The sequence below is a fragment of the Rana temporaria genome, chromosome 1 (genome assembly GCF_905171775.1).
Source record: "Rana temporaria chromosome 1, aRanTem1.1, whole genome shotgun sequence".
Taxonomy (NCBI): Eukaryota; Metazoa; Chordata; class Amphibia; order Anura; family Ranidae; genus Rana; species Rana temporaria.
The window spans coordinates 72,609,679-72,634,479 of NC_053489.1; the positions used below are offsets into that span (position 1 = coordinate 72,609,679).

General features: G+C 41.4%; 2 protein-coding genes across 2 annotated transcripts; one reads left to right on the forward strand and one right to left on the reverse strand.

Moving 5' to 3' along the window:
- The first annotated feature begins 535 nt into the window (after window positions 1-535).
- LOC120932469 (60S ribosomal protein L27-like) lies at window positions 536-12,052 on the forward strand. The gene is made up of 3 exons (XM_040344883.1): window positions 536-585; window positions 6,182-6,596; window positions 12,026-12,052. The coding sequence occupies exons 1-3, from the start codon at window positions 548-550 to the stop codon at window positions 12,050-12,052; spliced, it is 480 nt and encodes a 159-aa protein (XP_040200817.1). The 5' UTR covers window positions 536-547.
- Window positions 12,053-12,142: 90 nt separating this feature from the next.
- LOC120932521 (ADP-ribosylation factor-like protein 8B-A) lies at window positions 12,143-12,733 on the reverse strand. The gene has a single exon (XM_040345009.1). The coding sequence runs from the start codon at window positions 12,542-12,544 to the stop codon at window positions 12,143-12,145; it is 402 nt and encodes a 133-aa protein (XP_040200943.1). The 5' UTR covers window positions 12,545-12,733.
- Window positions 12,734-24,801: the final 12,068 nt, after the last annotated feature.

The following is a 24,801-nucleotide window of genomic DNA, read 5'->3' on the forward strand; positions in this document are numbered from 1 at the left end:
TTTTTTACCTTCATGCATTATTTAAAAAAAAACTCTAGCCTTTATAACCACTTAAAACCTTCACCTTTAGGTGTCACCAGTCTTCTGGGCTTGAATGAAACACACACACACCTTATTAAACCCATTTCTTGTCAGCTCTGGCTGTCATGGATGAGCCCTTGTAAGGATTCCTGAGCTTTTTGTACTTCCATACGAAATGGCATTCAAACGCCATTGGCCCGGATTCACAAAGCACTTGCACCGACGTATCTCGAGATCCTTTGGATCACCTGTGGGATCACCTATAAGATTGTGTACTGTATATTGAGATTTTTGATTTGTTAGTTTTTTTCTATTGGTTGTTCTAGATGGGCTTGTGTATTTTTCAATGTGACTAACTATGTACCTATGGCTGCTGTCCTCTGCCTGGACCGTGATCTCCTCAAGAGATGGGTTCTGATCCCATCCTCTATCGCTCAGATCAAATATTTTGGCCCTGCTACTTCTCTACTATATAAAAAAGTAAAGGTACTTTTCTTTACAGTGAGGCCATTTAGTTGAAACGAAGATGGGCAAGTTAATGAAACCAGTGAAAGTTGTCCTTGCTTTAACCTCCCTGGCGGTACGATTATTTCAGAAAAAAGGTGCTGAAAGCGGTACCATTATTTGCAAGGAAATTTGGCGTTTTATACTGTAGGCCTGTAATTCTTAGGAATAACTCATTTAAATCTGACCAAACAAGAGACTAGTAGGCATCCCGGGTATGAAATTTTTAAAAAAACAAAATTATAAATTATTATTATTCACAAAGCACTTGCACCGACGTATCTCGAGATACGCCGCGTAAGTGCAAATATGTGCCGTCCTATCTGTGCGCCGTGCCCACAAAACTAAGATACGCCTGAAAATAGGCTTTGTCCGACCGACGTAACTTGCCTACGCAGGCGTAGAGTGGGCGCATATTTACGCTGGACGTATTTGGCGCTCCCATTGATTTTCTATTCACATATGCAAATGAGGGAGATACGCCGATTCACAAAATAACGTCCGTCCGATGCAGTGCACGTAAAGTCATACGTCCGGCGTAAAGTTATGCCCCATAAAGGAGGTGTAACTCAGCAGCATCCATGCAAAGGGCTGCACCAGGGAACACAAGCCGACGTATTTTACGTAGTTTATGTAGGGCGTGAATATGACTAGGCGTAGGTTACGTTCACGCTTTAGGCAGTGATCCGACGTATCTTAGGCAGTTGTTCCGACGTGATTGTGAGCATGCACACTGAGATGTGCCCACGGGATGGCGTATGCGCAGTTGGCGATACGTATCTGTCTGGCTCTCGGCCCATCATTTGCATGGGGTCACGCCTCATTAGCATGGCTCACGCCCACTTTCACTTACGCCGACTTACGCCTTGAAAACCCAGTGCAGGTTTGGAAGCACTGGCTTTGTGAATTCAGTGCTTGCCTCTCTGCGCTGCTCTGGACTTGGTTCTCACCAAACATAATAATTAATAGCATATTAGGTAGTCTACTTTGTATTGACCATTCATATTCCACTAATATCAATAATGACAAGTAGTTTATCTGTTCAATAACTTTAGTTACTTCATATCTGCCTGATCATGCTTACTTTCTCTTCACTTCCCTGCTGGAGCAAAGGAAGGAGTCCTTTTTAGGCTCCGAACCCATCTGGTTGAGAAATACACAAGGCTAATTACTCTCCCCAACCCCCAGTTCAAGGTAATTAACCACTTGCTTACTGGGCACATAAACCCCCTTCGTTCCCAGGCGAAATCTCAGCGTCCGGCACGGCGTCGCTTTAACTGACAATTGCGCGGTCGTGCGACGTGGCTCCCAAACAAAATTGGCGTCCTTTTTTCCCCACAAATAGAGCTTTCTTTTGGTGGTATTTGATCACCTCTGCGGTTTTTATATTTTGCGCTATAAACAAAAAAAGAGCAACAATTTAAAAAAAATAGATATTTTTTTTACTTGTTGCTATAATAAATATCCCAATTTTTTTTTTAAAAAACTTTTTTTTTTTCTCAGTTAAGGCCGATACGTATTTTTCGACGTATTTTTGTAAAAAAAAAAAAAAAATCGCAATAAGCGACTGGTTTGCGCAAAAGTTATAGCGCCTACAAAATGGGGAACAGAATTATGATTTTTTTTATTATTTTTTTTTTTACTAGTAATGGCGGCGATCTGCGATTTTTATTGGGACTGGGATATTGCGGCGGACGTATCGGACACTTTTGACACAAATTTGGCGCCATTCACATTTATACAGCGATCAGTGCTATAAAAATGCACGAATTACTGTATAAATGTGACTGGCAGTGAAGGGGTTAACACTAGGGGGTGAGGAAGGGGTTAACTGTGTAGCCTGGGTGTGTTATAACTGTGTGGGGGGAGGGGGGTGACTGGGGGAGGGGACCGATGCTGTGTCCCTATGTACAAGGGACACAGATCGGTCTCCTCTCCTCTAACAGCACGTGGAGCTCTGTGTTTACACACAGAGCTCCACGTCCCTGCTGTTACCGGCCGTGTCTCCGACAATCGCGTGTACCCGGCGGACATCGCGGCCGCCAGGTACACGCATCGGGTCTTCGGCGATGCGCCGGGACAGTTTTTACCCCGCCGCGCGCCACCCAGTGGCGCGCGCGGGTAATGCACATAGAAGGCCGTGTTTAAACGGCCACTTGGCACTTGAGAGCCGCGCTGCGGACGTATTTCGTCTATAGCGCGGATCTCAAGTGGTTAAGGGAATGTGGGAAGTAGCTGACCTCAATCCGATAGCGAGAAACATAGTTCTTGAAATACTGAGTCATTCTGATAGTCAATAAAGCATACCTGATGTTTACTGCAATATCATCCTGTGCCCAAATGAAAAAGACCCGTGGTGCACTATAAAGAAGAAAATTATGAATCGTTCAGTTACAGGACATAACAGAGGATCCCTGCCTGCTCTTATAATATGCATGATTAAAGTGGTATAATCCAAAACCAAAAATGTAATATATTGCAACTTACCACAGCTGCAATGCCCACTGGATATTTTTACCCAGTATGCATTGCCATCCCTTCCTCTGTTTGCTTGACTGGGGCAGGTATGTCCTTACAAGAAAACACAAAAAATGTTAGGAAAAAATAAATATGTGTATAGAAAAAAGTCATTAACAGCTGGGGATATGTTAATGTGGGGCCAATGAAGCCAGCGATTTGCTCTAAACCTGGAAGTAGCTGCAGTGAATATTTGTTGTGGGTGATTACATCTTCTAGACCAAGCTGTGTGTACTAAAATGGAGCAAAAGGAAGATTGGGATACTATTCCCTGATACATAGCAGATCACCATTTCAGTTGCCTCTCCAAAAGTGGCGAAAATGGTGAAGACACCCTGAACGATACACCACTGGTGGGTGATTTATCTCTCCCCCTACCCATCCAGCTTTTCAGTGCCATACAAACAGGGGGAGGTGGAAGAATAAGAGTAGGACAAGATGGCAGTGAAAGAAGGATAGAAGTAAGGAAGGAAGAAGTCACATTGGTAATGCTGCCATCTACTACTTTCATGTGGCAGATGCAACAATTATGGATTTTACAAACTGTTCGTAAATTTACTGATAGTTGGCAACCCTGATCTGCGGGCAGTTGGATTCAAGGAAGTAAATGCTACATGAATCATCTGTCCTTACTCGGGGTGATGATGTCAGCCCTCTCCAGGGAGAGGGCTTAGTTCCAAAGTAAGTATACTATGCATAGTAGCACATTATACAATTGCCTTACAGGGTTGTTTTTGTATTTTTTTTAAACAGCTGTGGTTTTCTTACGGCTTTAAAATAATTAAAATAAATTAAATAGCATTTTTAGTCTGTGATGTATAGATACAGTTAAGTTCCCCTTTAACCTCCACATACAGAAAGGTTTTTTCGCAGCTGTGAAAATGTGGAATACACTCTCAGGCCTCGTACACACGACCGAGTTTCTCGGCAAAAACCAGCAAGAAACTTGCTGGGAGAATTTTTTTTGCAGAGGAAACCGGTCGTGTGTACATTTTCGTTGAGGAAACTGTCGAGAAACTCGATGAGCCAAAAAGAGAGCATGTTCTCTATTTCCTTGACGGGAATGGAGAAAATTGGCTTGTCAAGTTCCTCGACAGCCTAACAAGGAACTCGACGAGGAAAACGATGTGTTTCGCCCGTCGAGTTTCTCGGTTGTGTGTACGAGGCTTCACAAGAACTAGTTCTGGCCAGCTAAGTAGGTTGCTTTAAAAAAAGAGCTTAATGCATTTCTAAATCCCAAAAAATTAACTGGATATTAATATTGGTAAGTAATAACACCAGGGATAGTTGATCTGGGGGGAACATCCAATTGCCTTTTGGGGGATCAGGAAAGAACTTTCTTTCCCCTGCTAGAGCGAATTGGATCATGGTTGGATAATTTCTGGTTTTTTCTTATCCTTTGGATCAACTGTGGGATCACCTATAAGATTGTGTACTGTATATGGAGATTTTTGATTTGTTAGGTTTTTTCTATTGGTTGTTCTAGATGGGCTTGTGTATTTTTCGATGTGACTAACTATGGGGCCTGATCCACAAAAACCCGGCGGAACGTAATTTTTCCTATTTAAGTTACACCACCGCAAAATCTCTACCTAAGTGCCCGATCCACAAAGCACTTACCTAGAAATTTTGAGCGGTGTAACTTAAATCCGTCCTGCGCAAGGCGTTCCTAATTTAATGGGGCGAGTCCTTTTCCCGACGTGCTTTGCGCGGTTTTATGTTGCGCAGGGTTTTAAGAATCGCGAAGGGCGTAAAAAAAAAAAACGAGTTGCGGCGGGAAAAAAAATGACAGCGACGCGGGGTAGAAGGGTCTACTTTTACAAGGTGTAAACAGTTTAGGCCTTGTAAAAGCAGCCCTAATTTTGCGACAGCAAACTAATACTTACGGAGAAAAAACGAAGCGTAAAAGCTTTGTGGATCTCCGTAAGTGCTAATTTGCATACCCGAAGCGGCATTTCGACGAGAAATGCCCCCAGCGGCAGCTGCGGTACTGCATCCTAAGATCCGACAGTGTAAGTCCCTTACACATGTCGGATCTTCTGCCTACCTATGTGAAACTGATTCTGTGGATCAGTTCCATAAATAGAAACAGGGATACGACGGCGTATCAGTAGATACGCCGGCGTATCCCTTTTGAGGATCAGGCCCTATGTACCTATGGCTGCTGTCCTCTGCCTGGACCGTGATCTCCTCAAGAGATGGGTTCTGATCCCATCCTCTATCGCTCAGATCAAATATTTTGGCCCTGCTACTTCTCTACTATATAAAAAAGTAAAGGTACTTTTCTTTTCAGTGAGGCCATTTAGTTGAAACCAGTGAAAGTTGTCCTTGCTTTAACCTCCCTGGCGGTACGATTATTTCAGAAAAAAGGTGCTGAAAGCGGTACGATTATTTGCAAGGAAATTTGGCGTTTTATACTGTAGGCCTGTAATTCTTAGGAATAACTCATTTAAATCTGACCAAACAAGAGACTAGTAGGCATCCCGGGTATGAAATAAAAAAAAAAAAAAATTATAAATTATAATATAATAAATAATAATAAATAATTATAACAAATAATAATATAATTATAATAAAAATTATTCAATAATGTAATCAACTCAAAATCACTGAAATGTGCTCAGTCGCACAATTCTGCAAGTGATTATAATTTATTATCGCTGTTTTCTAGCTGCTCTAAAACCATTTTTTACATAAAGGGACACTTTTGGTTGCTATGGACAATCTACAGTTTGCAGGCAGAAAGAACAGTTTTTTATTATATAAAATAACATGTAGGGCACTGGGCAGACCACTAGGGACAAGGGGGTGTGTACTTTTTTACATACAGTACTGTAATCTATAAGATTACAGTATACTGTATGTATTGTGTTTGTTTACCTTTTTGAATTTGGCGCTGTTCTCCGCTCCCGTGCATCGTAACGTCGCAGGGAACAGAGATCGGCGGCACAGGAGGACACTGTGTGAATCGAGCGAGGTCCCGCTCGCTCACACAGTGCAATGGCATCGCTGGATCCAGGGACAAGGTAAGTAAACCAAGCCTGTGGATTCAGCGAGGCGAGCCCGAGTCTGACTCGGGGTTACCGATCGTAGCCAAAAAATCTCAACCCGAGTCAGACTCTGGAACACCGCCAGGGGGGTTAACAGGACGCCATGCAGGCCGCAAAGCTGTCATTGTACAGAACATTGATGATGGCACCTCTGACCTTCAGTACAGCCACGCCCTGTTTGCTGGCATTGATCGCTATCCTCGTAAGGTGGCCGCCACTATGGACAAGAAGAGAATTGCCAAGCATTCTAAGATCAAGTCATTTGTGAAGGTGTACGACTACAACCACCTCATGCCAACCAGATACTCTGTTGATATTCCTCTTGACAAAGCTGAGGTGAACAAGGATGTTTTTAGGGACCCAGCTCTGAAAAGGAAAACCAGAATGGAGGCCAAAGTAAAATTTGAGGAAAGGTACAAGACAAGCAAATACAAGTGGTTCTTCCAGAAGCTGCGGGTTCTAAAGCACTGTTCATTTGGTTCACCAATAAATGTGTTGAAAAAAGTAAAAAAAAAAAAAGGTAAAGATACACGTGGCTCTACATGCAACACGGCAGGCGTAGAACACTCAAGCAATCCCAACTTCTCCAGGTGTAGACAGTTTCAAAGGGACTGGCAAGATATTGATATTTTGTGTGTGTCAGCACTGATCATTTGTCAAGAATAGGCTGGTTGTACACAAAGATTGACTTGTGTACAACCAGCCTGCCCATACATGAATCAAAATTCATCTGGTCTCTGCTGGACGGGCCAAATTTTGATCCATGTGTGGCCAACTTTACACTTTTACATCTTCATGTGCTTAACAACACACACATTACAAAGTAATATTTTCTGTATTATTTGATAAGAACAGGCTTCAAGCTTGAGTTTGCACAAAGAAGGTTTCTTGCAGTAAAAATATATATTTAAGTTCCCGTCAGTAGAAAGAAATAGCTTAATATGATGTATATGGAAAAATGCAGTAAAAATAACTTTTTTTTTCTCCCGACCAATAACAACACATTATTCTTGCCATCATTATGCCCATTCTGTGGATCTGTGGGAGATGTGCAGTAATATTTCTAACCTTTGCTAAAAGGCGGTTTGTGGGGTGGCTCTCAGCACTTTCATTTAAAAGATTTCCTTAAAACATGCGGCTGAAATCAGCTATCGCGTAGCAGCCTCCTCTGAAATTATGTCAAATTAAAAAGAATAAATGACGGTCATGATTAAGAGAAAATTGCAGGCTGCTATGGATTATGCTAAAAGGTCCTATTTCCATTGTGCCTATACGTAATGACCTTGGCGGAATGACAATGGATCTTTTCTGAGATGTAAATTCAGACGCTTTGCCGTCGCTGGAAGGATGAATGCGCTAAGTTTGATGTTGTTATATTTGGGGGTATATATTTTGATCTTTTTTTTTTGCAAAAGGAAATGTAAGATCAAATGTATAATTAATCGTTTGCAAATGTAGCAGTGTGAAATTACCTGATGTGCTTTAGGAATCCATTTACATATTGTAGCAATTACAAAATAAATAGAGTCCATAATGAAAGGTGTTATTCAAAAGCTTAACATTCAGGTAATTAAAGGGAATGTGTACTATGTATAACCATGCTGTACAGACATTATAATTATTTACCACGGCTTCATTCTACCCTTCTTTCTGTTTCTCTATGCCAGACATGCAGTGATCTGCAGGTTTTTATATGGCGATATTGGTAATAACAATGTGAACATAATGTGAGCTGAGAATACAGATTCAATTAGCATATTTAACACATTTCAAAAGGATGTATTGGCAGAAACAAAGGAATGCGGCTCTGAATTCATTAATACACAATTAATTATATTTTTCGAGCAATAAAATTACTAGAATGTGACTTGGTATCAGTCTCTTCAAAATTCTTCTGCACAGCAGAGCTCAAGCTGAGGGAGGGAGAAGCACTGGACCCCTAGATCGGAGACCACACGTGTAAAGAACAACTCAGCACAGGGATGGTGGGAACCTCTCATAATGGGCACAGCAGGTGTACAGACCCAGGTACTCAGCACAGGGATGGTGGGAACCCCTCATTGGGCACAGCAGGTTACAGACCTGGGAAATCAGTACAGGGATGGTGGGAACCCCTCATAATGGGCACAGCAGATGTACAGAGCCGGGAACTCAGCACATGGATGGTGGGAACCCCTCATAATGGGCACAGCAGATGTACAGAGCCGGGAACTCAGCACAGGGATGGTGGAAACCCCTTATAATGGGCGCAGCAGGTGTACAGACTTGGGTACTCAGCACAGGGATGATGAGAACCCCTCATACTGGGCACAGCAGATGTACATAGCCGGGAACTCAGCACAGGGATGGTGGGAACCCCTCATATTGGGCACATAAGGTGTACAGACCTGGGAACTCAGCACAGGGATGGTGGAAACCCCTCATAATGGGCACAGTGAGGCTGCAATTGATGGGCACAGTTTTATCTAGCAGTAATGATACATAATCACCTGATAAATGGTTATTTACAGCCCTACATTACTAACAGGTTAATTTTGAGGACCAGCCACCGCTGAGAAGCAGCATAAAGAGTAAGTCAGGTGTGCTGCAGTGCTCATGTGAGAACAAAAAAACATGCTGATAGAGAAGTAAAGCACAGAGATGAGCTCATCAGTCTGCCGAGTCTCCTTTCACAGTCCAGTAACAGACTTGGAGAAGGACAAGACATTTAGGGGTGGATTTGCTAAATGCAAATAGACGTTGCACTTTGCAAGTGCAGGTGAACTCAATTACCCCAAAGCTTAGTGAATATGATGTAGCTTCACTTTGTAGAGAATATGTAATTGGGTGCAAGGAAAAAAAAAAACTTGGGGTTGCCACGTAGGTACCACGTGGGTAGGTACTGGAGCATGATGGGATTGTGACATCATAAGAGAGGCCAATATAAATCATCGAGCACCGGACACCCGGCATAACAGCGGGAAGAAGCGTTGTGTCAACATGGGAAGAAGAGAAGAAGGCAGAAGAAGACAGAAGAAGAGCGGGCTGGCCACTGCTAGTAATCGAGCTAACACACGAAGATAGCGGCGGCCAGCCCTGAAGAAGAAGGCACCGGAGAACGATCCGGAGAAGAACCGGGGCCGAGATGACAGCGGAGAAGATGGGAGAAGACCCCCAGTGAGCAGAAGAAGACCCCCGGTGAGCGGAAGAAGACCCCCGGAGAGCGGAGTAGACCCCCAGAGAGCGGAAGAAGCCCCCCCCTGCTAAAAGAGCTAAAGAAGACAGGGGGGGGCCCCCGGAGCTGACTAATAAATTAATTTAAAAACCCTGTGTTGTGTTTTTTTTCTTTGCACTTTGCCTCCAGGTGAATGGGTAAGGGTACGATGTACCCCATATTCATTCACCTAGGGTGGGGGGCCGGTATCTGGGGGGCCCCTTATTAAAGGGGTCTCCCAGATTCCGATAAGCCCCCGCCCGCAGACCCCGACAACCAATGGCTGGGTTGTCGGGAAGAGGCCCTGTCCCTATCAACATGGGGACAGGGTGCTCTGGGGTGGGGGGACCCCGCAGTGCGCCCCCTGCCCCAGAGCACCCAACCCCCTCATGTTGAGGGCATGCGGCCTGGTACGGCTCAGGAGGGGGGGCGCTCGTTCGTCCCCACTCCTTTCCTGGCCGGCCAGGTAGTGTGCTTTGGATACGGGTCTGGTATGGATTGTGGTGGATCCCCCACATCGATTTTTCGGCGTAGGGGGGTCTCCTTACAACCCATACCAGACCTAAGGGCCTTGTATGCTCCTGGGGGGGGAACCCATGACGGTTTTTTATTTAAAATTTGGCGTGGAGTTCTCCCTCAGGATTCATACCAAACGCTGCAACTAGAATTGGCGGGAATCCAAGTCGGATCTCCCGTCGCTTCTATGACGGCTTTGTCTCCATCGCGGCAAGCCAGCTCGTCGCTGGCTCCCGCGATGGGGCTCGTAGGTGGTCAATCGCGGTCACCCACTGTATTGTTAGGGAGCTCAGGTACAGTCATGTGATCTCCCCAGCGCCAGCTACAAGGCAGAGGAGAGAGCAATCTAATGATTGTTCGGAATGCCTGGGGGGTGACGCCTTAGGCTTATTATAGGCCATCTGTTTTTGGCTGTCCCTCCTCTCCCCTGAATCTGCTATTAGCTAAGAGAGGAGAGCCAATCACATAACCAGACTGGAGCTTCCCAAGAATAGGTGAATATATGCATCTTGCTTCCACAGGGTAGTTAGTATAGGTGTTAAAAGGGGTGGGAGCAGTTTTAAGTTTAGTTAGTATTACCCTGGAATTCAACTTTAAGAATAAGTGTCCATCTACACGTTTCATCCAAGTGAAAAATATACCATCAGGTAGTCCAGCTCCCTTTTATATATGACCTATACTAACATACTGTATAATATATAAGCTCAATCTCTCTAGGGATAGGCCCCTAAACCCCCCAGAATAGCACATAGCATAAAATCTTTACATTTATTTAGGAACAAATTAAAAGCTCATTTACAAGTGTAGTCATCAACAAGGGCATAAATAAGTGTTACTCCAAGGGATGACTCTCCGTTCTCGGCCACCATCCCAGTCAGTATATTGTCCAGTGTGAGACACTGATACAAACAGGGCAATGCTTCCGGATTGTGTGTCATCAGACTGCTAATTATTCTGCTGGGATAAACAATCCCAAAATCCCAAAAGTAATGTTTGAGAAGTACACCTATTGCTTCTCAAACATTTAAAAAAATATGGAAAAAGTGGTGAGATGAATGAATCACGTTCTAATTCTAATTTAGAATAAAGGTTAGGTATGTTCTTAGTAGACTACAGTAGATGTCCTGTCATAGAGATTTCCTATATTTTATTAATATAACATACCAGTTGCTCTGGAATATTTTTGGATATCTTTAAATATTTTTGAAAAACTTGATGGTGCGTTTATTGCCTTGTGGGGCAATTTGATCTTTGAACTTTTTTATGTCTTTTATTGTTTTTGTGTTTCCCTTTTTCATGTGATTTTTTTTTACCAAAAAAAAATTGGAGGTTGTACCTTTGGGCCAGATCCACAGAGAGAGTACGCCGGCGTATCTACTGATACGCCGGCGTACTTTCAAATTTCCCGCGTCGTGTCTTTCGTTTGAATCCCCAAACCAAGATACGGCGGCATCTGGGTTCGATCCGACAGGCGTACGGCTTCGTACGCCTTCGGATCGTAGATGCAATACTTTGGCGTCCGCTGAGTGGAGTTTGCGTCGTTTTCCGCGTCGGGTATGCAAATTAGCTATTTCCGATGATCCACGAACGTACACACCGCCCGTCGCATTCTCTTACGTCGTCTCTAGTCTGCTTTTTCCGGCGTATAGTTAAAGCTAGGATTTTGCGGCGTATAGTTAGACTTGCCATGTTAAGTATGGCCGTCGTTCCCGCGTCGAAATTTGAATTTATTTTTTTGCGTAAGTCGTCCGTGAATAGGGATGGACGTTGCAACGTCATTTAGCACAATGCACGGTGGGAAATTTAGGGACGGCGCATGCGCAGTTCATTCGGCGCAGGGACGTGCTTCATTTAAATGAAACACGCCCCCTACTCGCCAATTTGAATTACGCGCCGAGAGATACACTACGCCGCCGCAACTTACGGCGCAAATTCTTTGTGGATTCAAAGAATTAAAAAGTAAGTTACAGTGGCGTAGCGTATCTCCCATATGCTGCGCCCGTACAGATCTCTCTGGATCTGCCCCTAAGTGGTGCATTTAGTTTGTCCCAATGTTTACATATATTTTTGAGTATAGAGCTACAGTATGTTTGCCTCAATCATGTTTGAATGCACTTACTGTTGACTCACTGACTACCTCTGCTGGAAGTCTATTCCAAGCATCAACTACTCTTTGAGTAAAATAAAACTTTCTAAGATTATTTTTGAACTTTACTTCTGCTAGTTTGAGGTCATGTCCCCATGTTCTTGATGTTAGCTTCAAATTGACAAATATGGCCCTCCTGAACCTTATTTACATCCTAGGTGTTTGTCTCACCTTTCCCATCTTTTTTTTTTTTTTTTAATAGTTTATGATTTTTATTAGACTTATGACAAATGCATGCAACTGTGGTTTGTCTAGCAAGTTGTGCAATTCATATTTAGATGCTTCCACTTTGTCCAAGTCTGTTGCATCTACCATGTACACAACTGCATTGACACCTCTACAGTAGCGCTCCCACATACTGCGAAATCTTGGCTGACCTCCAATATCCCAAACCTTGATAGTAACATTGCCTTTGGTAACCTTTCTCATGTTGAAGCCAACAGTAGGAATCATGTCTTCTGTGAACTGACCTGACGCTATGACGTTGACGAAGGTGGTCTTCCCCGAATACTGCAACCCGACCAGCGTCAGCTCCATCTCCTCCTTCCAGAACAGGGACTTGAACCAGTCCAGCAGCTTGTTGATGAGGGCCAGCATGGTCCTGCCGAGGCAGGAGGACTGTAAGACTGCTTTAGTGCTGCTGAACGCGGCCGCTCCGACTCCCCGGAACCCTACGGCTGGTGCACAGTCCCAAGCGGCCGCCTGTCATATGACTAACGTGACGTCACGGCCCAACAGCACCGGGGCTTAGTAATAGCGAGTCAAGAGAGGAAGGAGGCACGGGACCCTGTCTTCCCATCTTTTCTTAAGGCTGAACATTTTGGAGTTGAATTACTAAAGGCAAATTGGCTGTTCACTTAGCAAGGGAAGTTGCACTTTGCAAGGCAATTTTTCCCAGCATTTAGTGAATATGGTATTTTGCAAAGAATACACATCAAAAACATTATTAATAAATAATAAAAAAAATGCATTTTTGCTCGCACATGAATGGACGATGGAAGACAGCAGAGTTCCACTTTATTCACTAAGCCTTGGGGAAACACACTTGAAAAAAGCAAATCCCCTTGCAAATTGAACAGTTCATCAATCCCATTAAACTCCTGAGGTCTCTTCTGATATGTTTTAACCCCCAGACCTTTCACCATATTTGTTGCCCTTCTCTGGACTTTGTCGTATCTTATCAATATCTTTTTGTAAGTAAGGTGGCTGTCAGCTGTAGAGGTGAGTGTTAAGAGTCTTCATTTGCAGACTTTTTAAAAAAAAATAGTTTTCAAGTAAGTCTTTAACATAAAGAAAATTCTATGTAATTATAATAACATCATTTAAAATACATTTCAATATTTTTTTTATAAATTACACATTAGCTGAACCAATGATCATTTTTAAAGTGTACTGATTATGCATCCTAACAAGAAATCTCTCTTATTGCTTCCTTTTGATCTGATATAACACAGAAAGCATTTTATTTTATCTGTTGGATACTTTGGATAAATTACCTATTGATAGTTTTCTGTGTTTTTTGCCTGTGCTGGTATTAGGTTACTGTTGTTCCCATCTATCTATGTCTACTACAAAACCCCTACAGCCCTGTGCAGGGTTGTCAACTTTCAGTAAATTTACAAACAGTTTGTAAAATCCATAAATGTCCCATCTGTCCATGAATGTCAGTTACGGACATTCAGCCTACATGTCCGTAATGGACATTCAAGGACAGAATGTACGGATGTACGGCAAAATGTACGGATTTTACAAACTGTTCGTAAATTTACAGAAAGTTGGCAACCCTGCCCTGTGTCATGGAAAAAAAAGTGGGAGGTGTTTGTAGTTCTATTCTAAGCTCACAATGCTGCTTCTCCATAGATACAGTAGGGTGAGAAAGTATTGTCACCCTAGGAAGTGTGTTTCTGGCAGGATCACCAGGTGCAAATGCACCAGGTACAAAAAAAAATAAAACCCCTTTCACACTGAGGCAGTCTTCAGGCGTTTTAGCGCTAGAAATAGCGCCTGTAAAGTGCCTGAAAACTGCCTCCCATTCTCTGCAATGGGTGCTTTTACACTGGGCCGGCGCGCTTGCGGGACGTTCAGAAAAGTCCTGGAAGCTGCATCTTTGGGGTACACAGCACTCCCAAAGTGCCCTTGTACTTTGCAATTGCCTGAAAAGCACTTCGGAAACTCGGCTAAAACGAGCAGTGCTTTATTGCGAACGTGGCCGCGGCCCCAGTGTGAAAGGGGTCTAAAAATGAAAGTTAATCTAGCCTTTACACCTTAACATCTAAAGACTGATAAGCTGCAACATAGTATGTTTTTCTTTTTGGGCTTAGGCTCCATTACACCTGAGCACACTAGAATCACAGGCGGAATCATGCGATTCTGCCCACGATTTCAGAATCATTACAAAACACAGGAAGCATTTGCAATGCCAATATTTCTTAATGGCACCCCAAACACAGTGCGATGTTGTGTCAATTGTCCTGCGACAAAACACACAAAAATCACACCACCAAATGCTCCTGGCTCTGTGCCAAAATTTAGTACATGAGCTTCTGTGGAGCGTTTGAATGGAGCTTTGTTGTTCTTGTGTTAACGCACCAATTTCACTTTCAGGCCCCATTCACATCTAGCATAGTGGGATTGCACATTTTGTGGCGTGTTTTTTCTTAGACATGCATAGGGCAGCCTCTTGATTTCAATGTGCTGCTCTACATGTGGCTTATGGGGCATTTTGGCGTTTTGTGGGTTGAATATTTTTTACTGTGTGTTTTGCAGAATTTGCCACCCGTTTTTTCACATGGCAAAATATGTGTTTGCTTCTGTGTTTGGTGTGCCGTTAACAATTATGGCACTAAAAGCGCAACTAGTAATTTTAGGTGTATAAAGGTGGTCATACACTATACAATCCGATTGTATATTGTGTATTTAGTGAGAAGGGTGATCATTGATGATGGGTGATTGATTTCTTTAAAAAAAGTGTGCATCTGGAAATGGGCAGGTAGGTAGGAGGGTGGATTATGCAGGGTGTGTGCTAATAAGGTCAGCTGGTCAACCCCTTCCTATGTCATGACTTAAAGTCTGACCAGGAAGTAAGGCAAAACTAATAGATACGTTCGGAAACATTGATGAGGATAAGTGAAGTAAGTGTCTGTAGATTCAATGGAAAGCTTTGATATTTTTGCAAAAAAAAAAGTACATTAATGCTATATTGGAACATAGGGGGCTGGAATATAGCAAAAAAAATAAAAAAGTGAACAAAGGTGAAGTTAGCCTTTAAGTTTTGCAATGCATTGCTGTAGGGCCACACAACCGTATTCTTGTCACATTTTTGATTTCTAAACAGACTGCAGCTTGTAGCATACTGCATATATAAAACACAAACAACTAGTCTACACACAAAGTGAAGACAATATAAACCAATTCCTACAGAAGTGCACTTACCCATATTAGTTAATAAATGTAAAAGGCATTTTCTTTAGCCACAATTTACGTGATTGTTTTACAAAGTGCTATAAGTACAAAAATGCTGGTGCATTAATTTAATTCTTTAAAACGTCTGCAGATCTCTCTACTCTATAAAATAAAATAAAAATTCCCTCTGATAGTTTGTGCTTTATGAAACATAATAATTGTCATTTTCAAATTGCGAATGTTTGTTTCTTAATCTGTTGTTTTAAAGAGGATGGTGTGAACATGGTAATAATACAAATATTTCTCAGATAATAAAATCAATGATGTGAATATATATCATTTAATTTATTAATGTACCAACAAAAACTAAACTAAGTTACAGGGACACTTTAAAAACATTAAGGTAAAGTGAAGTTGTATGCATGAGTAATGCCCTGTACACACCATCACTTTATGTGATGAAAAAAAAACGACACTTTCTGTGAAGTAAAAAATGACGTTTTTGAAACTTCAATTTTCAAAGACGAAGTTGCCTACGCACCATCGTTTTTCTCACAATGTTCTTGCAAAGTGAGGTTACGTTCCACCACGTTTTACCATTGAAGCTTGCTTCATAAGTAGCTTCTGGGCATGCGTGGATGAAAAAACGTCTTAGAAAACGACGTTTTTTGCTACACACGGTCAATTTCTGTGAAGTAAAAAGTGCACTTTTGAAAAACGACACATAAAATTGAAGCATGCTTCAATTTTTTTTGGTCGTTTTTTACAAGACATAAAATGACGTTTTCCCCCACACACGGTCAATTAAAGTGACGTTTTTAAAAACGTCATTTTTTTTCATCACATAAAGTGATGGTGTGTACGCGGCATAAGACTTGGGGATCTGGGGCATGAATTCAATTTTACAAATAATTTTCTTGAAAATACTACAACTGCAGTGGGACTTCTTTAGGTTCTAAAAATAAAAATAGGTTTCCAACATACTGAGCCACAGCAGTGACATATTTCATATTGTGAAGAGTATGACAATGCTGTCACCCAAAATAAACTAAAAATCTATTGTAAAAAAAAAAAATAAAAAAAAAAAATGGATAACTAAAATAAAACATCGAATTCATCAAAACCTGTTTCCTGTGTAATTTTATCTCATAAAAGTAAATTCATCACGGTCACAAAAACATAATTTAAAATACATAGAAATGTGCAAAATGTCAAGTGCAAAATAAACAAAAAGAAAAGTGTCCATTGCATAAATATAGTCACCAAATGTTCTGCACACAACTGCATCAATGAACTTTTCATATATAACAGTGCTTGTGTCCAATAAAGTTTAAAGGGCCAGATTCACAAATGAGATACGACGGCGTTTCTCCTGATACGCCGTCGTATCTCTGTTTCTATCTATGCGACTGATTCATAGAATCAGTTACGCATAGATATCCCTAAGATCCGACAGGTGTAATTGTTTTACACTCTTGGATCTTAGGATGCAGTACCGCGGCCGCCGCTGGGGGGAATTTGCGTCGTAAACCAGCGTCGGGTATGCAAATTAGGAGTTACGGCGGATCCACAATGGATTTTCGCGTTCGCTACGTCGCCGCTAGTCTAGTTTCCCATCGCAAAGTTAGTCGTTTTTTTTTATGCCCTAACTTTAGTCAGCAAGTGTATTGCTGTCTAAAGTATGGCCGTCGTTCCCGCGTCGAAATTCAAAATTTAACGTCGTTTGCGTAAGCCGTCTGGGAATACGGAAGTACGCTACGCGCGTCGACGTTCAAAAAAATGACGTCACAGCGTGCAAAGCACGGCGGGAGTTAAGAAACGGAGCATGCGCAGTAGGTCCGGCGCGGGAGCGCGCCTAATTTAAATGGTACACGCCCATTTAAATTGGCCCGCCTTGCGCCAGAGGCCGCAGGCGTAGTTTTCATCGCAAGTGCTTGGTGAATCAGGCACTTGCGATGAAAAATTGCGGCGGTGTAACGTATCTAGGATACGTTACGCCGCCACGATTCTACGTGAATCTGGCCCAAAGTGCCTTGTGTATAAATATATATCATATATACTTGAGTATAAGCCGACCCGAGTATAAGCCGAGGTACCTAATTTTACTACAAAAAAACTGGGAAAACATATTGACTCGAGTATAAGCCTAGGGTGAGAATGCAGCAGGTACTGTAAGCAGAAAAGAGGGTCAACAATGCCCATTTGCACACCTCACTGTGCCCATTGCAACCTCACTGTGTCTAACCTCACTGTGCCCAACCTCACTGTGTCCAACCTCACTGTGCCCAACCTCACTGTGCCCATTGCAACCTCACTGTGCCAACCTCACTGTGCCCATTGCAACCTCACTGTGCAAACCTCACTGTGTCCATTCTCACTTTGCTCATCCTCACTGTGCCTATTGCAACCTCACTGTACAAACCTCACTGTGCCCATCCTCACTGTGCCCATTGCAGCCTCACTGTGCCCGATTCAGTGTACCTGAAATTATTGACAGACTGCGGGCGTCCATTCATTGTTTAAAAGTCGCGGTCTCCTCCTGGTCCCTTCCGTGATAGGCGTTTCTCAGCAGACACAGTTCCGCCTATAACGGACGTTCTCTCATCCTCGGACTCAGTTTCCCAGCAGACACTGTGTTCAGTGTTCCGCCAATCACGGACGTCCTCTTGTCTGAGGATGAAAAGTCATCCGTGATTGGCAGAACACTGAACACAGTGTCTGCTGGGAAACTGAGTCCGAGGATGAGAGAACGTTTGTGATAAGCGAAACTGTGTCTGCTGAGAAACGCCTATCACGGAAGGGACCAGGAGGAGACCGCAACTTTTTAACAATGGACGCCCGCAAACCTGTCAATAATTTCTGGTACACTTACTCGGGCACAGTGAGGCTGCAATGGGCAATGTAGCAACTCACCATAGAGCTCCTATCAGCATATAGCACCAGCTATTTCAGAATCTCTCACTTTTTGCAGTTAGAGAAACTCCAACTGTACTCCAACTTCAGCCACCAAAGGATCTCTCACTTTTCCAAAAGATACCTTAACGTATATTCAAAACACCCAATTTAAAATCCACATGAGGAAAAAAGCAGGCATGTATAACTTTAAAGCCTAGCTTGGAACCCTAGTGTGCGCAATGACGTCACATCCAACAAAGTGGGGTTTTAGAAGGAACAGTAATCAGTGACAGTTTATAAAACTCTCTCAGTTCAAGCTTTTTTTAGTTTTCAATAGACTACGTAAAATTTAGAACACCCGTCAATTACTTTCTTTTTTTCAGGAGTGGTCTCCCCAAACATAAACTCCCACCATTGCACTCTTGCTTGATGCATTTTTCATTAAAATCATGTTGACACATTTTAATGCATGTAAGCTCCCCATTGACCAGGAGGATGTATATAATGCTCCTTCACATATTATATATGGTGTATTACAACATGCCTGAGGCTGGGTTCACACTGATGCGACACGACTGTTGTACGACTGTCACCCTACTTTGACCTGCTACATCTGTCCTACTTCCATCCGACTTGAATGAACAAAATACGATTTTGCTCCAACTTTGAGATAGTCTGACTTGTCCTTTGACCAATCAAAAAAATCCCAGAGTGACATAAATTCATTTTCCTGCTGCTGTAATCACCATGTTGGATGTCACATTCGGATGGTTAGGACATGGATCCTACTTTGATCCAACTTCAATAGAGAAAATTGAGTACTGTCCGTGATACTTTTTTTATTTGCACTAACATACAATTTTTCAGGACAAGCTTTCGGGGTGTTACCCCTTCTTCAAGGTCCAAGCAGTACTCGTACTGCTTGGACCTTGAAGAAGGGGTAACACCCCGAAAGCTTGTCCTGAAAAATTGTATGTTAGTGCAAATAAAAAAAGTATCACGGACAGTACTCAATTTTCTCTATCACAATTGCACTAATACGGCTACAATCACGTCAAGTATCCAACTTCAATGATATTCAATGGGCTGAAGTCGGACCAAAGTTGGACCAAAGTAGTGCAGGAACCTTTTTCAAAGTCAGACCAACTTGTGTCAGACCAGTTAAGACGGCTCTCATAGGAAACCATTGGTTTATACACGTCATGAGACATGTGCTACCAAAGTCGGAGCGTTTGTGATACCAGTGTGAACCCAGCCTCAAGCCCATGTTCACACTGCTGGCGGTTTTGAAATTGTGCTTTTGAAAAAGTTTAGCTGAACTCGTACGATTTCAATCTGCCATTTTAGTCTGACTTTGGGGGAAATTTGACAGACATCTGTGCGGATTCATGCACAGATGTCTATCAAAATCGCCCCAAAGTCTGCAAAAGTAGTGCAGAAACGACTTTTGGGAATCGGCGTGGTGAATAGAAATCTTCCAAAGTCAACACCTCTTTCAGACACCTGGTCTCTCTTACTTTGAAGATAATTACCTCTAGTGTGTTCTGTTGTGTCCTTGTGATAGGAAGTGAAGAAATACTGTATATATAGTTTAAAGCGAACCTAAAATCATAAAAAGTTTTCAAGTGTAAATTAATGCATGTTAAGTAATATTTACATATTTTCTTTGCGTGTTTTCATGCATTTTTACAAGCATTTGAAATGCACTGCTGTTGTACTCAATAAGCCTTTTAACACGCACCAGTGCACCAAAGCCAGACATGCCCTTTCAACTCCAATGCACACAATTTATAGATGTGAACTGGTACCATTTATAACATTAGCCAACCCGTGTACAATATGTTAAAGCACATACCAGGTGGATCAGCATTTTATTTTTTAAAGTAAATATTACAAATGCATTTCCTTGACTCTAGCTGTACCTCTCCATCCTGTGACCACTAACCATGTCTTGTAACTGAATTCTCCTGTTTCTGTATTTAGTTATAATTCCAGGGTTTAGCTCCTTTAGCTTCATCCTACTTATGCCTAGAGATTATCCTGTATGCACAGGGTTTTAGTTTGTTCTATAATGTCTTATCATTCTCTTCTGCCTAATTTTAGTTAGTAAAGTTTAAGTTTGGAAAACTGTTTTGTAGTGCTTTTAGTGTTTTTTAGTGTTTTTTTTTTGCATATTTGTACTTATCAATTAAGACTATCTTGTGTAATTGCTGGTATTGGGCATTAAAGTGCAGCTAAACTCTACATTAACATCAACATTAACTATTTATCCTTATGATGCTTGCCTTATTAAAAGATTTGTATGGGACTATTTTTTTTTGTTTTATCATACTCACCTAGGGTGGATGCAGGATCGGTCTATTGCTGCACCTGTCCCCTGCCAGCTCTAACACTGAGAACCGAGAGATCAAACACAGCTGATCGCTTGGTTATTACAGCTCCCTGAGCAGAGGGCTGGTGACTGATGAACGGATGGCTCAGGCTCCCAGTGGCTCACTGAGAGGCTGAGCTAGGTGCCTGTGCAAGCATGTAGGTGAATCCCTGATGACATCAGAACATACCGACGAATTGCGCTGAATGCTTTGAACTTGATATGTCACTTCTCTGCTTCCAATTTGTTTGTATCGCATGTTGCAATGGATTTTTATAACTTTTAAAACAAAGTCATGACGAACTTCACTATTCAAGCCTATTTCTCCTTTTCATTACCCCACTGATGTCTGGAGATTTGATGGCACGATCCGAGTCTGGAAGGACCTTTTCTCACTTTGGTTGATTCTTCTGTGCATTTGACTACCTGTAATGGGTGGCATGGCGATCTGGTGAGTAGGATGTTTGACAGGTGTTGGTGGAGGAAGACACACAGTCACTTCTAATTGCTTTTACCAGGATCACAAAGTATCACTTTTTGTCACTTTATTGTTTGGACACTCATTATTTAATTGCTTGGATACTTGCATTTGGACACTTAATATTCATGAATTATTCATTTGCACTTTATTGTATGAATAATAGTTAATCAATATATTGTATTTAATTGTTGATACAATTTGGTTTAGCACAATTTTGTGTATGGTTTAGCGTTTACACACTTTAGCTGTTTAAATTTATTTAAATGTTACCAATTTTTTTTTCATGGATCCCAACCATATGGTCGCAATCCTCCCCAAGCCTGGATCAGGTCTATGAGGTCAACCGACAGCGGACTTCAGCCTGCTGTCTGCTGAAAATGGGTCACAGGAGTGCAGAACTAATTGTACTCATGGGACCCACAGTGTTGGTTGTACTTCTCCTTTAAATAGAAACATTTTAAACATAGATATTTTTAAACAAAATAAAGCTCGGGTAAATTGCTTTGCATAATAAAAATTAATTAAACAGTGTTTTCAGTTTTCGGTGGTCAGACAGGGCCAGATTCACGCAGAATCGCGGCTGCGTAACTTATCGTATATACGTTACACCGCCGCAAGTTTTCATCGCAAGTGCCTGATTCACCAAGCACTTGCGTGAAAACTTACACCGTCGGCCTCCGGCGTAAGCCAGCGTAATTCAAAGGGGCGTGTGCTATTTAAATTAGGCGCGCTCCCGCGCCGGACCTACTGCGCATGCTCCGTTTTGAAATTCCCGCCATGCTTTGTGCGAAGTAACGTAATTTTTTCGAACAGCGACGTGCGTAGCGTACTTTCGTATTCCCGGACGTCTTACGCAAGAAATTTTTTTTTTTTAAATTGAACGCGGGAACGACGGCCATACTTTAACATGGGCTGTGTAAAGTTAGGGCAGGTAAAACGACGACTAACTTTGCAACGGGAAACTATACTAGCAACGACGTAACGAACGAGAAAAACCGTTGTGGATCGCCGTAAAACCTCATTTGCATACCCGACGCTGGAATACGACGCAAACTCCACCCAGCGGCGGCCGAGATACTGCATCCTAAGATCCGACGGTGTAAGACAATTACACCTGTCGGATCTAAGGGCTATCTATGCGTAACTGATTCTATGAATCAGTCACATAGATACTCTGAGAGATACGACGGCGTTTCAGAGAAACGCCGTCGTATCTCTTCTGTGAATCTGGCCCCCAGAGTTTAGTTCCACTTTAAGTTATTTGTACCACTTTCATTGCATGAGTTCTGAAAATCTGTTCTATTTTTGGATGTGCGTCCCTTACAATAATCCTTCTGTTCTATTATAACTCATCTTGGCTTTTTACATATGGATGATTTTAATGGATGTGAGCACTGGACAAAAACATATCACACTGTCACAAAATGCTTGCTTGCTTGTCTCATACTGATCAAAAGATTTGTCTTATACATTCCCATAGTGTTTCAATGCTTGTGATGGACACTGGAAAGGAGAAAAAGAAAAAGATAAAATAGTAACAGAAATTCTGTTTTTACAGAGGACTAGGCATGTGCAAAAAGGAAAAATTTGTTTCGTTTCGTTTTAATTCATTATTTAATTAATTTTGTTAAGTTAGATTTGTTATATGTGTTCAATTTGTTTTCGGAATTCGTTCGTTTTCGAAATTCGAATTCGGATTCGAAAACAAATTCTATTCGAATCGAATTCGAAAACAATTTGATTCGAAAACAAATTCGAATGAAAATTGAAAGCAAATTTGAATCAAAATCTAAAAAATATAAATCGATTTCTAAAAAAAGAATACAATAAAATAGAATATAAAATAATAAAACAATAGAATGAAAATCAAAGAATAGTAAAGAACAGAATGGAATTTAATAGAATGTAATCAAATACAATAGAATATGACCTGGCTTCTTCTATCTATCTTCTATCTATTTTCCATTTTCTGAAATTCGATTCATATAGAATGAACTTAAATTCGAATAGAAAAATATTAGAAGAGTAGAATAATAAAATATATATTTTATATATTTATATTAGTGCTGTCAAGCGATTAAAATTTTTAATCGCGATTAATCGCATTAATGTCACAGTTAACTCACGATTAATCGCGCGATTGAGGAGGTTCACCCTTTAAAACATTTTTTTTTTATAATATTAAATTGTGTTTTTTTTTTTTTTTTACATTTTGATCACTTTTATTGCTGTCACAAGGAATGTACAGTAAACATCCCTTGTGACAGCAATAGGTGGTGACAGGTACTCTTTATGGAGGGATCGGGGGTCTAAAAGACCTCCGAGCCCTCCTTTGCACTTCAAAGTATTCAGATCGCCGAAAACGGCGATTCTGAATACTGTGTACTTTTTTAAATCCGACTCCATTGGCAGCCGAGAAACCCGGAAGTGACGTCATGACGCCGCTTCCGTGGTTTCAATGCGGAGACTGAATCAAAGCCATTTACGGCTTAGTGTCAGTCTCCGCCTGGACACAGAGCGCGGCGGATGGAGGATCGGGTCTCCCGGTGGGACGGGAGGCCCGGTCAGAGCGGCGAAAGGCGGTGGGAGGGGGGGGATGTCCCCTCCCGCTCCTCCGGCATAACAACCGAGCGGCTTTTAGCCGCATCGGTTGTTATGTTTGGATAGCCGATCGCCCGCTCTAAACAACGGTACCGGGATGATGCCTGCGGCTGCAGGCATCATCCCGGTATAACCCCCGAACGCCGCCTCGTTAATCGCGCGTTAAAAAAATTTACGGCGTTAACATGGGTTTGAGTTAACGCCGTTAATAACGCGTTTAACTGACAGCACTAATTTATATATATTTTATTCTACTCTATTCTAATATTTTTCTATTTGAATTTGAGTTCATTCTATATGAATTTTGAATTTCAGAAGATGGTTATATATATAAATGTAATTATATATATATATATATACAGTATATATATATATATATATATATATATATATATATATATATATATATATATATAAAATGACAATTATATATATAACCATCTTCTGAAATATATATATACATTATATTATTCTACTCTTCTAATATTTTTCTATTCGAATTTGAGTTCATTCTATATGAATTTCGGAAAATGGAAGATAGATAAATAGAAGATAGATAGAAGAAGCCAGGTCATATTCTATTGTATTTGATTACATTCTATTAAATTCCATTCTGTTCTTTACTATTCTTTGATTTTCAGTCTATTGTTTTATTATTTTATATTCTATTTTATTGTATTCTTTTTTAGAAATCGATTTATATTTTTTAGATTTTGATTCAAATTTGCTTTCAATTTTCATTCGAATTTGTTTTCGAATCGAATTGTTTTCTAATTCGAGTCGAATAGAATTTGTTTTCGAATTCGAGTTGAATAGAATTTGTTTTCGAATTCGATCAAATTTTGTCCACGGGTTTTCGATTCGAAAACGTTCGTTCGGATTCGGGTTAATTCGTTAATATTACAATTCGGAAATTCGTATGCATACGAATGTCCGAATAATGAAAAATGTGTCCGAATTTCGATTCGGAACGAAACAAAATGCACATGCCTACAGAGGAGCATGCTGTTCTGTAGTGGCTCTTCTACAGCCAGAACTCAATGGCCTTACCTACAGTATTTATGTTCTGTAAATTACTAGTTCATAATATTTTCCAATATAGCT